At 59.1% G+C, this 13,705-nt stretch overlaps 1 protein-coding gene across 2 annotated transcripts in view; it reads left to right on the forward strand.

The window, feature by feature from the left end:
* LOC113488065 (hexokinase-2) overlaps positions 1–13,705 on the forward strand; it is a 34,384-nt gene that overhangs the window by 9,603 nt on the left and 11,076 nt on the right. For both annotated transcript variants that reach the window (XM_026863048.1, XM_026863047.1), the window contains exons 2-4: positions 5,914–6,076; positions 12,624–12,772; positions 13,163–13,282. In XM_026863048.1, the coding sequence (XP_026718849.1) occupies positions 5,914–6,076; positions 12,624–12,772; positions 13,163–13,282 (432 nt within the window). The remainder of the gene's footprint in view (positions 1–5,913; positions 6,077–12,623; positions 12,773–13,162; positions 13,283–13,705) is intronic.

Here is a 13,705-nt window from a genome sequence, read left to right on the forward strand (position 1 = left end):
TTTTTTTTTTTTTTTTTTTTAATTATTTTTCCTTTGCTAGGGGGATTAGTTTTATCTAGCTGGTTCCTCCCGACTGCCTCTCACAGGCTCCGCTGCGGCTGTGGGAGGGACACTGATTGCAAATTCCTGGAAACCAACTTAACAGCTTCTCTTAAGCCCGCCAAGGTCAGCGGCAGGACGGTTTCTCCCATCCTTGGCACCTTCAGGGAGCCGTCCCGCATCCCCTCGCTCCTCGGCTTCTCATCGGAGCTGCCGGGGGACCCTGGGCAGGGCGCAGCCTCAGTTCCCCCGGCCGTGGTGGGATGCTCCAGCACCTGAGGCGGGGGTCTTGGCTCCAGCGAGGCGGGGTGGGGGGTGCTGCCCCTGATATCTGCCCCAGAGACCTTCGGGCCTTAACACGGGGCAGGAGGAGGACGCGTGGGCAGGGAGGCGTCTCCAAGTCCGGCTGGGGCTGCTCAGGGCTGGTGGGAGCCGGGAGCAGTTTGACGTCTCCGGCTCCTTGAGCTGGAAACCAGAAAGTTTTCTGGACTTTTTGTGGGGCTACGGAGCAGTGGGGTCACCCGAGGACGGGTCCCCGGCCTCCGCTGATGCTCTGCAGTGTGATTTCTTTGCCGTGGGTGCCCGGCTCCACCTCTGGCGTGGGGTTCAGCTGCCGTCCCGGGGGGGCCAGGATGGGAAGGAACCGGCCGAGCAGGAAACATCTGACTCACTCGGGTTCAGGATGACTCCGGGCGTGTGTCATCAGAGGCTTGGCTGTGGCGGGGAGGGCACGTGGGGTTTAATTCAGCGCGGAGCCCTCAATAGCAGCCAAGGACGTGGGTGCTGCCGGGGTCAGGGCTGGAGGAGGGTGGGTGCAGCCAGCATCAGTCCTGTGTCACCGAAGGCGGGGAGGTTGGGGAAAGGGACGAGCCGGTTCCCCACGCCGAGTCAGCCCACGCTGGGTAACGGGGACGGCGAGCGCTGGTTTTCCGGGTGCAGGGGCTGAGGACATGGCCCGGGGTCCGTCCCCTCCTGCGGCGCCCAGCCCCGATCTGACAATAAAAGTTGCAAAGTGCGTGCCAGGTTATGGTCCCGAGCCAGGAAATAAAACGCTCTCAGTGCTGGATGCTTTCCCGGCTTCCCCCTGCGACCTCGGTAACTGCTGCCGCTCCCTCTGCCTCGGTTTCCCCGGGTCTGTGGCTGCCAGATCCGGGCACGGCTGGTGGCTCGCCCTGCTCCCACAGCATCCCCCTCTGAGAGAAGCAGGGAGAGGGTTGGTATTCTGAAAAATTTCAGTGGCTTTTAAAACAGCAGCACGTTTGAAGTTAAGAACTGAGAGAGGGAGGGAAGTAATTTAAAGAAAAAATAATTTCAGGCAGAGGCTACCCTGGAGGGAGGACTGACTACACACTTGTGGGTTCCGAGTGCTTAAACCTTCCCCAAATGTGAACATCTCTCTGCTGTTCTCGTACACAAATGCCCGACTTGCTGCTGCTGAAAAGGAACAGAACCCAGCCCAGAAGCCAGCTAACCTTTCCCAGTGTCGTGCTTTTTCCCAAAACTCTGCTGTAATTCAGCACATCCAGCTGAAAACCACAGCGGGGAGGCACTGGGGGACTGGAAGCATTCACTCCCAGTCTGGCTCTCATCAGACCCGTGGTTTTGGAGAGAGATCCGCAGCAAAACTAAAACTAAAGACGTGCAGCTTCCCCTTCCCAAAGCTTGGGATCGTTAATGGGGAAGATGTGACCGAGACCTTGTTGCATGAGAATAAACCGCCCCGAGTCCTTCCCCTTCCCCGCCGCCATTTGCGGGGCAGGAAGCGATTGCGCCTCGCCGGAAGCCGCCGTCACGCTGTAATTTCCATCGCCGGCAGCAATCCTGGCCCACGTCCCCACCGGGCGATGGGGTCCCCCACCACCACGGCGAGGGGAAAAGCGTCCTTCGTCCTCTCCGCTTCAGAGCCCTCGAGCCTCTCGTAGCACCGAGGGGCTCAGCGATACAGGAGGGGGCTGGCGGGGAGGGTCTTTCCTCTCTTGCACGTAGCTGCCTTGATGGGACCCTCCTCCAAACATACAAACCAAGGAATTAATTTTTTTTCGCCGTGGATGGTGACACTGAATCGGAATGAAGTGATTTGCAGGCTAATAGGTTTGGAGCACTGACCCCTCAGGGTTTAGCCTCGATGGGAGCATTAAGAGTTGTCTGCAGGCCAAGGAAGATCATCTACCTGTGGTGCTGGTACTAGAGCCATGAGCTGTTACCATCACTGCAAAGAAAAACCTGGCTTTTGGGGTACTTTAAGCTTGGCTCAGCATGGCACAGGTCACTCGGCTTCCAGCTGGTGGCAAAAATTGGGCAACTTGAGGTTTCTTCAGCCTTGGGGCGGATGGGCCTCGCCCAGCGGTGGCCTTAGAGCTGCGAAGGGCGATGCTGGGCACTTCCCCAGCACTCAGCGCAGAAATTAGCAGAGCAGTTGGAGACAGCCCTGAGCTAGGAGGTGGGGATTCGCTTGGTTTTCGTTCGAAAAAATTGCATCAAACTTGTTATGTTCGCGGTGACTCTAATGATCTGGTTCTTTAACAAAATGTCCTGCCCTGTGTGCAACTGTCCTGGGCTGTGAGCGTGCCCGGCACTTCCCAGCTTAAATCTGTTCCTCCTCCATTCAGTTTATTTAGATTTCCTCAGGGAAACGCTATTATTTATGATGGAAGCTTTCCAGAAATTATATTGCCCCGTTCCGGATCCTAACCTAGTGACTTTATTTATTTAGAATCGGCAATGATCTCAAAAAAAAAAAGCTTAAACAACCGAGGAGGTTGTTTGTCTTGAAAGATCTTCATGCTTTGGTGCTGCAGACTGATTCCCCTGTCTTACCCAATCTTTGCTACAATTCAGGGTGTGCTCGGGCGCTTAATTGGGGTAACGAACCGGGCCGTGGGGCTGGGAAGCCTTGGCCCTTCCTTGGTGGGGGTCAAGTGCACGCCAAGGTGGTCTCGCTTGGGAAGGGGCTGAGCTGCTGCTGCCCCGGAGCCCGTCTGCAGGACGCCCTGACCGGCCTTAGCTGCCAAGTGGGACAGCGTCTATGTCTGTAGGAGAAGATGATCCAGGTTTTAAAGGGCTTTGGAGATTAGGAGAAGGTCACCCTGTTTCTCCTGCTGCTGATTATTCCTGGTCCGGCGGAGCCTGGAGGACATGGGGAACGCGCTGAGCAGGGCCTGCCCGGGAGGAGGGAGGTGAAACCTCCACGTTGTTTCCCCGTGCTGGGATTTTGGGGGCTGGTGGGTTGTGCAGGCAGCGTCTTCGCTGCCCCACGCCTCGGCTGGGAGTCGAGGTGCAGACAGCGATGGCTTTTTGTGCATCCCAGCTTCCAGAGCACCCACCTGCTCTGGGACGAGATCTTCCCTCAGCAGCATCGTGCCAGTCTAGGAGGGAAAGCAAGCAAAGCCAGGCTGGTGGACAGGAGGGAAACGCCAGCAGCATGTGGTTCGTGCAGTGGTGAAGCTCTGCCCCAATCCCTGCTGGTGTGGTACCCCAGCACTGGGACGGGGGTACCTTGCTGGGGCCCCGTCCCCACTCACTGTGGTCTCACCAGCCCCCCCCGACCACCGTCGGCTGCCAGAGTCCAGCGGAGGAAGGTCTCGGAGGCGTGAGAGGGTGCTGGGAGGCAGAGCGCCCAGTCTTGGCCGGGTTTGTCTCTAATTATCACCAGCACCCAGGTCAGATGCAGCTGGAGAGGAGATGGGGTCTGGCCGAGGTCCTCTCCGTGCCAGGGCGGCTCCTGAGGAGGTTGGAGAGGTCCCTGCCAGCAGGATAACGCGTCCTCGCGGCGCGCAGCGAAGGACTGGGCTTGGGCTGTCGGTCCTGGCGCGTGGCCCTGGCTGACAGCCCTCGGGGCAGCAAAACGGGACGGAGGGGTGGGCTCCGGGCCCCTCCTGAAGCTGGGGGAGGAGGGAGAGGGTGAGCTGGGGCAGCAGCGCCTTCCCTGCGCTGGTACCTGGAGCCTGGGTACGTGGGTGGCAGCTTCCAGCAAGCAAAAGCAAATAGGAGGGGAAGGAGGGGAGTGTTTGCCTTCCTGCTGCTGGGGTGGGTAAACAGCTGGCACCAGAAAACCTCCCGTCTTCCTCATCCTCAGCCTTATCTTTTCCTGCCCAGCCGGCAGGCGCTCGCTCTCCACTCCCAATTAATGGGAAACAGGTGATTAGTGACAGGACAAGAGGGAACAGCTGGAAACTGCCCCAGGGGAGGGTCAGGCTGGGCAGGAGGAGAAAATGTTTCCCAGCAAGAGTGGTCCGAGAGTGGAACAGGCTGCCCGGGGAGGGGAGAGTCCCCATCCCTGGGGGGTTTCAGGGCCGTTGGGGTGAGCTGTGGGGGGATGTGGGGTAGGGGAGAGCTTTGTGGAGTCGGGCTGAGGGTTGGACTCGGTGATCCCGAGGGGCTTTTCCAACCCGAATGATTCTGGGATTCTATTCCGTGATTCTATGAAAGCACCAGGAGAAGTGGGGAGGAGGTTTCACCCATCACACCGGTGAGGATGCTGCTGCCAGGGAATAAAGTCTCTCCCACGGAGGGTGCTTGGCCGGGCTTCCCTCCACCCTCTGGCTCTCGCGAGCGCGGAGCAACTGGGGACTTGGCTTCCAAGTTTCCAGCAGAGCTGGGGTGTGTGTGTGTGTGGAGGGGGGGAAGGATACGCTGGAGCATCCCCAGCCTGAAACGCAGGCAGCCAAACCCACAGCAGAGCTGTTTTGTTCAGCCCCGGGTCCGAGCGGCCGCATCCGTGAGCGAGGTCACGCTGGGGCGGATGGCTATTACTCGCCCGCAAAATGCCCATTTCCTATAGCGCAGCCCCATAAAAAAATATTCCTGCTTGATTTCTGATGACCTTATGTTACGTGCCTACAGACAGGTGAGCTAACTGGGTGGAGTTTTCCTCTTGACTTCGCAGGGCTTGCAGCTGCCCTTTAATTAATTTTAAGTGAAGTTAATTGAAACAGGGCACAGTTTGGGAGCTGGCTGGCTGTCCACCTCTCCGTTTCCCTTCCCTGCTCCGGCCAGGCTGCGGAGACATGGCCGGTGCTAATGGATGGGTCAGGGAGGAGTTTTTCTCTGCCTTCCCCAGGGAGATGTTTTGATGACATTTGATGAAGCAGGAGCTGATCATAGCCAGCCTCAGCATAAGAGTATAAACAACTGCCGGGAGCAGGGGGGTGTGTGGATTTTTTCCTCTCTGGCCACAGCACCCACTTGTGTCACACCAGCGTTGTTTGCTCAAGGGGGTGGAGTAGCTCTTGGCACCGTAACCTTCGTAGGGGTGATCTCAGCAGGGCAGAAATGAATGGGCAGTGGATTCCGGCCGAGCATCCTTCGTGTAGGAAGAGGCCCTGGGGATCACGCTGCCGCCTTGGCGTAGGAAGGGCTCTGCAGCTGGAAAACCTCCGGCACCGACCTCCTGACTCACAGCCCAGGCCGGGAAGGTTGTTGAGTTTAGGTCCCACTGCTGTCGCAACCTGTTTGGGTGCCCGTAGGTGAATGAGTGGAGAAGATGCTGCGGAGTGTTGGGAACTCCTCAGGGTTCAGCGTGTCCAAGTTGGGAACTGTCCGGGCAAGGGAAGATGCTGAGGAGGGCAGGGGGTGGCATTTGATGCGCTCCTTGGAGAGCAGCCCCGGCCGCTCCGTGAGAGATGCGGGAACAGCAGTGGGGGTTGTCAGCGTGCCTGGGGACAGGCTGATGTGGCACCGCTGGCGCTGCCGTGTTGATAACGTGCTGGCACAGCCCTGTCCTGCCCTCCGGGGTGGGTCACGACCTGCTCCTGCCTCTTGCATTGGCCCCAGCAGACACGGAGGGGGCTGAACGCTGTCCTGAACGTGTCACGGGGGTTGTGCCCACCTCCCCAACCCTCCCGCTGACTTTTTGGCCTTATGTCGACCTTTCAGATCGACAAGTACCTCTACCACATGCGGCTCTCCGAGGAGACCCTCCAGGAGGTGTCCCAGCGTTTCAGGAAGGAGATGGAGAAGGGGCTGGGAGCAGACACCAACCCCACTGCCTCGGTGAAGATGCTGCCCACCTTCGTGAGATCCACCCCGGATGGGACAGGTACCGTGAGATGGGACAGTGTGGTGGGGAGGTCTTGGTAGGGGCCAGCACCTGCCAGGAGGGAGGGCTGGGGCCACCCATCCTCCTGGCACTACCAAAACGGGGATGGCACCCACGGCCACCTGCGCTCCTGGCCCTTACGGCTTCGTCCTGCTTCTGTGTGGGGACAGGTCTTGTTCCCCCCTCGGTGCTGGCACCGGAGGGGCTCCCAGTTCCCGCTGGTGGAAGGGAGGGTGGGAACCAGCTCTCGCGTGCCCTTCCTGGCAGGACGGAGACAGTCACGGGTCCGGCTCATCAAGTTTCATTAGCGCTGAAGCGGGCGGCGGTGCCAGCCACTGTCTGAATGCCGTGAGGGCCGCGGGAGGAGAAGGGGGCTCTCCAGATCGGCGTCTCACAATGTGGCCTTTCTGCCTGCTCCGGCCGGACGTATCCCTCTTACATCCCCCTTTCAGGCTCTGGCTTGTTTGCCTCAACCCAAAAATCTGCTTCCTCGAGCATCCGTATGGGAAATTTCCCTGTGACTCCTTCTCCTAGCTTGATGCTTTGGGAAGGAGCTTTGCGGTGGTCCCTGCGGCATCGCCCCCTGCCCGCCAGCACACAGCGGGGTGCAGATGCGCCGGGACCTGCTGAGCGTCCCTGTGCTCGGAGCTGGTGGAGGGTCCTGGCTGCTGAAGGGCAGGGAGGGATGCCGAGCCCCGAGCCGCCAGACCTGCGCCTGGTTCCACGTCTGGGCTGGCGGCAGCTCCGGGGAAACTCCCTGGCTGGTCGGTCCCACTGGCTGGGGTGGCTCAGAGCGGGGGTGGCTCTGGCGTCGGCACCTTCACGAGGGTCCTTGCAAAACCCCGGTGGCAGAAATAGCCGGCAGGAAAGGTGGATAAAGGGGAAGGGAGCTGATGGAAAGGGCTGTCTGCCCTTCCCTCCCCATCCCCGCCTGCCCATCTGTTCTGCCGCTGTTGTGTTTTCAAACCCGGCTTCTGGAGCGGAGCGGGTCCCAGCAGATGCTGTGGCTGGAATCTCGCGTGACCTGGCCTCAGTGGGCAGCCACTGGGTAGACTGGAGTTTCCTCTCCCGAGAAGCGCGCCAAGCCAGTGCGAGCTGCTGGTTGAGTGATAGTGTTAAATAGGGTGTACCCGAGAGGGAGGCCTGCTCAGCAGCCAAAAAAATAAACCCCCGTTGCCGCTGCCTGCCCGGTCTCCGGAGGCAAGGAGCGAGGTGATGAGCTGAAGTTCTGCATCACTGACCAGCTTGGGGGGGGCTCGCTGGTAACATTTTGGTGAGGTCTGAGGGGACAAGTCCCTGGGGAGTCACAGGCATCACAGGGACCTTTAAATGACATCTAGTCCCTCTGCCACAAGCAGGGACCTTGTCGGCTAGATCAGGTTGCTCAGAGCCATCCGACCTGGGCTGAATGTTTCCAGGGATGGGGCATCTATCACCCCTCTGAGCAACCCGTGCCAGTGTCTCACCACTAAAGAATTTCTGCCTCAGTAGTTTGAGTCTATTTTAGTTCAGAACCATTGCCCCTCGTCCTGTGGCTACAGGCCCTGCTAACGTCAGTCCCCATCTTTCTTACAAGCCCTCTTTAAGTGCCGAAGCACCCTGAGCTGTCCTGCCCGCTGCACCCTGTGTGCTCGCCCCCCCCAGTGCACGTACACCAAAAGCTGGACCTGGCTGCCTGCCCCCGGATCGAGATTTCAATCTATTCAAATGTTTAAGAATATTTTTAATTACAGGGATAGCCAGAATGCTGCCCCTGGGCATGGGAACTCTTGCAGCCGAAGGTGCTGGGTGCTGGCGGAGCGTGTGTCAGAGCTCCCGAGAGGCAGGAGCAGAGCTCTCAGCAGCCTGACCCGTGGTGGGGAGGAGGTGTAATCCCTCTCCTTGTCCTTACAAGACCGAGCCTTGGCTTCCTTCACCGTGTCCTCCTGGTCTGCAGCTTCTCCAGTGTCCCAGCTGGCATTTCTCACCCGAAGCATGCTCAGAGGGGCGGGGAGAAGGAGCACAGCAGCATGGAAAATGTGATGCAAAGGGGATGCTGGGGCAGTCACGGGGCTGCAGTTGCCCAGGGACTGGAAAGCGGGAGGTTTTTGAGCAAGGCCTGGGAAGCCAGGAGCTGGGATTCCCTGTGCCGCTCCAGCTGGATCCAGGCTGTGAGCAGCATCCGCGTCTCTGCTCTTGGCTTCTGGAGGCGGTGGCTGGAAGGTGGCACGCTGGGGCTGCGGGGGTGAGCCGAGGGCCAGCTGTGGTGGGGCTCACTGCCAGCTCCCCGGGCACCTCACTTTGCGTTGGGATGCGGTGACAGCAGCTCAGGAAGAGCTCGACGTCCAGGGGTGCGTCCTTTCTTCTTCCACGTTTGTTTTTTTGCAACTTCTGGGCAAAGTCTGACTTCAGCTGGGCACGAAGTCCTGCTCCCACCCGTTTGGCAGGTTATCCCTCTGCTCCGGCCCTGCTTGCGGCTCTGCCGTCTCCACGTGCTACCCCAGCTCCAGGGGTTCTGCACCTGCCTCCTGCAAAGCATCCCTGCCGCTCCTTGCTGTAGCACGAGCGGTCTCTGCCTTGGGGTTATGCCCTGGGATCCAGGCGGAGAGAGGCGCTTGGAGAAGTACAAGGTCACATCCGCGGGCTGGAGTCAAAGCCCAGACCCGGCAGGCTGGGGGGGGACAGACCCCAGATAAGCTTTTCCTTGGAGCCCCAGTGACTCTGAACACGGGCTCTCCTCGCTCTGTGCAAACCCCACCTTTCTCCCTGCTCCTTCCCTGGTTTTCCGGGCTTTGCTGGCATTACTGCCTCTCCTCCTCCACGCTGATGTTGACACAAGGATCTTCTGGCGCATCCTCCGTTAAGTCCCAGCAGCTGATATCCACGACCTGGGGTTTTGGGATGCTGCTGCAGGACTTTGGGGATCAAATCCCTGGAAATTCAAGGGATGGTTCTTTACAACACCCTTCCCTTGGCCCGTGGGCTCAGTTCCTGCCAATAACCAGCTGTTTCTTCAAGAAAACCAGCTTCCGTGGCCGGTGGTCTTCAAAGGCTTTAAAGAAAACTCTTCGTTCATGCCCCTCGCCCAGTGCGTTACCGCACTCCCCAGCAAGGAATCGTGCTGGGGAATTGCTGCCAGGCCACTCTCGCTGTGCTCAGTGTAATTGCTCTTTGCTGGACCCGATTCTGTCCGGAACAGGCCACCAGGTTAATCCCGGATCTTTTGTGGCTGCAAACCCAGTATTTCATGCTCGATACATCATAAGCCCCTTTGCTGCTCTCCAGCGCTAATTCGGTGGAGACACTGATGTGAGCTTTTACATATGTTCCTTCTGCTTGGCGACTCTCAGCTGCCTGAAGGGAGGCGGGGTAGGGCTGGCATCTGCAGATGGGGGGGCAGTGGGAAACGCTGGGGTCTGTGCCTCCACCTTCTGCGTCTCCCTGGGGGGAAAGAGCCTCGACCTACTCCAGCTTTTTCTCTTCCTCTTGTTTTTTATTAAGCCGATTTGGCCGAGGATTCCTACAAAATGGGATTGGAGTTGGTAGGAAGCCTTGAGCTCTGAGGTGGGAGGTGTGGGTGAGTGACCTCTGAGATGCTGGGGCATGATCCTGCACACGATGCTCCGGCCCCCTGGTCCTGGCTGTACCTCTGCGGGCAGCAGAGCCTTGCCCTGTGCTTTCTCCCAGCAGGCGCAGGCATTTTCAAAGGCGCTAAACACTCACCCTTAGGTGGTTTGCTGAGGGCAGGCGATCCCTCCGTCAGAGCTCTGTGTTTGCCCTGGCCGCGGTTTGTGAGCTCAGCGGTGCAGCCTCTATCTTATCACATAAGGAGGGAGCCCTAATCAGAGGGAGGACCCAGACATGGTATCAGCCGGTGGAGCCCATCATGCAACCAGGGTGCCTGGGAATTTTTCAAGAGAGATTGTGCTGCCTTTTTCCTCCTGCAAAGCTGATCGCCTGCGAATCCACCCCTTGACCTCAGCAGCCGCCGCTCAAACCACTTGTACCTCTCCCGTGGCCACTGAGCAGCTTGTAAGGGGGATTTCTGGCTGTTGGGTTGGGTCCTGCTGCTGCTCCGGGCTGGGTCGGTGGGCAGCAGGTCAAGGGAAACCCTCACAGGGGTGGCTTAGGCGAAACACCGGGCATGGGCAGGGCTGGGCGGGATGGGAGGACAGCTCTGTCCCCGGCTCCTTGGCCTTTGCTTTTCTGGGGATGTCCGTTCCTCCTGGGCTCCCCACGTTGTCTCCGAGGAGCAGAGAAACCTGTGACCCTCTTGGCTCCAGTATCCTTTGCCCTGGCGTATTTATCAGCCCCCTGAGGTATTTTTCATGCTCTGGTAGCAAGCAGAACGCCATCTGTGCCAACAACAAGGGAAGTGGGGTACGGCTTGACCCTGTTTGGGGCAGTACAGGATGCCGGCGGTGCCCAGCCAGGCACCGTGTCCAGCTCTGCCCATCCTTAGGCAGAGTCTGAATCTCCACGGTGGGTTTACTGGTGACATCAGGACAGTGAGGAGCTTCGCTGAGGGTTTTCCTGGTGCATGTTCAGCATCCGTGTAGAGACCTGGCCAAGGCATGCCCTGTGGCTGGCAGACAGTGTGCCAAGCGAGCTGCCAAACTGGTTTAAACCTCATCCCTGCGAAGGGTCAACGCGGGTGGGAGGCGAGGAGGAGAAATGAATATTCAGGGATTTGACTGCCCCAACGAATGAGCTCGGGCACTCTGGGGCTCCGCCAGCTCCCGTGCCGTTCTCCGAGCCCGCAGGCGCTGAGTTGGACATCTCTTGGCTGCGCTGCCTCACTCGGAGCTCTGCCGAGGGTGCTATTTGAGGAGGGATGAGTTGCGAAGCGCTGGTGGGCTCCAGGTTTGAAGTGCTCCGTGGTTCTGGGTTAACGGCTCTTGCAGGGGGCGTGTGTGTTGCTCCAGAGACGCGAGGGTTGGCCAGAGCCGGAGCAGGGACTTGGCTGAACATCCGTGTTTGTTAAAATAGTGGTGTAGCTGCCGTGTTCCACCGGCCGGTTGATTTTGGGGTGTGACCCATACAGGAGTGCAGCCGGAGCATTGCGGGGGGCTTGGCACGGGCTGGTACCACCGAGAGCTGGGGCCCAACCTGCCCTGCATCACCCTTGGAGTGAGGCACAGACCCCCCCGCGCTCCCCAAATTTTCCATCCTGAGCCGCAAGGCTGTGGAACGCTGCTCAAGACCTCCGATCCCCTCTTACTCCTCATCTCATTCCCTCAGAGCACGAGGCTTTAATAGACCTTTTCAGTCACAGAGGGACTTTATAAAGCTGCTCTCAGCCCAGGCTCCCAGTCTGTCCCCAGTTCCCTCGCCCCGCGTCCTTGGAGGGTCAGCCCCAGGAAAGGCGCCAGGACAGATGGACGCCCCGCAGGCTTGGACAGCGAGCTGCCTTTTCAGCTGGAGTCACTGGAGATGCTGGCTGGCCTGGTGTCATTTGAATACTAATAAACCACACTTTTTGTTTCAACTGTAGCCCCTTTGTCAAAGCATCGGCGGGCACAATGCGGCCCCTGGGCGCTGTAATCTGCCCGGGGGAGCCAGCACAGCACATTTAATGCATTCAGAAATCAAACAGTGCTGATAGAGGGCTTTCCCCCATCCCTTTCCCCACGCTGCTAGGTATTTAAAACAGCCAGCTTGGCGCTTTTCCCGCATCCCAGGTCTCCGTTGGTCCCAAATCCAGCGAGCTGCCTTGGTGCCCGGTAGAATGAAAACAAGCAGGAGGTGAAACCTGCTGGGCTTAGCCCTTGGGTCTCGGAGGCAGCACGACCCGGGTCTCCTCTCGGCCGACACCAAGGGAGGAACTCTGCTCCTCACATCTGCCTGGGGAAGGTCTTTTAGTTTTTTTTTTTTCCCTCACTGGTTTCCTGCTTACACCTTTCAATCTTGCCTTCAGCGAGAAACCACATGCCAGGAGTGTGCGGGATTCCTGGAGCAGGGCAGGGGAGGTTGTCTTGGACTGCAGCAGCCAAGCCTGAACATGAGGATTTTTAGTTTTTTTTCCCATATATCAAACGTTCAGTCAAACTCCGGTGTTTCGACAGCTGGCTAGCAGGGTTTTAACCTTCTGGGCTGGACATTTAGGAGCTTTCACCAGCATCCTGTATCCAATAGGGTCAGAAACAGCCTTCTTCCCCATGGAGCCTGAGGCTGGAACTCCTCTTCCCTGGGAGTGCCGTGGGTTTGGGCATGGGCTTGTCTCTGAATGGGGCTGCTGGGGTCGGTCCTTCTGCCAGCAGACGTGCTGCGGGCTCAGCCACCGCCTCTGCACACCCAGGGCATCAGGATGTGTCTCAAAGATGGGGCTTTGATCCTCCGTCAGCTATGGGGGCGCCAGGCATGCAGAGGAGGAGCAGGGAATACGGCCACAGCTCTGATAAAATAAAAAAAAAAAGAAAAAAGAAAAAAATATTTTAAAAATCACACCTTACCCTCATACTTGGGCTGGTTACTTCCTCTCCTGCTCCGGGGCTGCCTGGTGCAGGCACTGATGCTGCCAAGCGGGACCCCCTGAGTTAAAGGGTTGTTCTTGTCTGGGCTCCCGCAGAGGATGGGGATTTCCTGGCGCTGGACCTCGGTGGCACCAATTTCCGCGTGCTGAGGGTGAAGGTGTCTGACAACGGCCTGCAGAAGGTCGAAATGGAGAATCAGATCTACGCCATCCCCGAGGAGCTCATGCGAGGCAGCGGGGTGCAGGTGGGTTCAGCCCCTTTCTCCCCCATCCTCACTCTCCCGGGAAGCCCCACAGCCGCAGGGCTCCCTGCTGGCGGGACCCTCCGGCCCGGGCAGCGCTCATGCCTGAAGGGAGGGTGGGTGTCACCCCGGGACCCGAGCTGTGGAATGGGGCTGGAGCAGCCTCCCCTTGCTGCCTTGCGCAGCAGGACCCAGGTAGATCCTTGCCTTCCTTTGCCTGGAGCTGTCAATCCCTGGCACCAAGCGGGGGACAGGTGAGGGCCACGGAAGGTGTGACGTGGGTGACGGGCCACCCGTCCCTCTGGCCGGCAGGGATGCGGGGGCTGCTCTGGTGCATCGTCTTGGTTGGGGCAGCCAGGCGAGGGCTCACTCCTCTTTGCCGTTTTTTTTCAGCTCTTCGACCACATCGCTGAGTGCTTGGCCAACTTCATGGAGAAGCTGAAAATCAAAGACAAGAAGCTCCCCCTTGGGTTCACCTTCTCCTTCCCGTGTCACCAGACCAAGCTGGATGAGGTGGGTGAGGGTCTGGCCTGCTCACCAGGGCTGTGGCTGAGCCTGGGACGCAGCGGGATGGGGGTGAGATCTCGCGGGGAGCGATAGCTGACCTGCACCAATGACTCGAGCGTGGGCAGAGAAGGGAACGGAGCTGGGGCAGGGTCTGGAGCACAGGTCTGCTGGGGAGCGGCTGGGGGAACTGGGGGGGTTCAGTCTGGAGAAGAGGAGGCTGAGGGGAGACCTCCTGGCCCTCGGCAACTCCCTGCCAGGAGGGGGCAGAGAGGGGGGATGAGTCTCTGGAGCCAAGGCCCCAGCGCCAGGCCCCGAGGGAATGGCCTCAAGCTGCCCAGGGCAGGGTCAGGCTGGCTCTGAGGAAGGATTTCTGTGCAGAAGGGGCTGTTGGGCGTTGGAATGGGCTGCCCAGGGCAGGGGGGAGTCCCC

The sequence above is a fragment of the Athene cunicularia genome, assembly GCF_003259725.1.
Source record: "Athene cunicularia isolate RWA chromosome 22 unlocalized genomic scaffold, athCun1 chr22_part1, whole genome shotgun sequence".
In the NCBI taxonomy this organism is placed as follows: domain Eukaryota; kingdom Metazoa; phylum Chordata; class Aves; order Strigiformes; family Strigidae; genus Athene; species Athene cunicularia.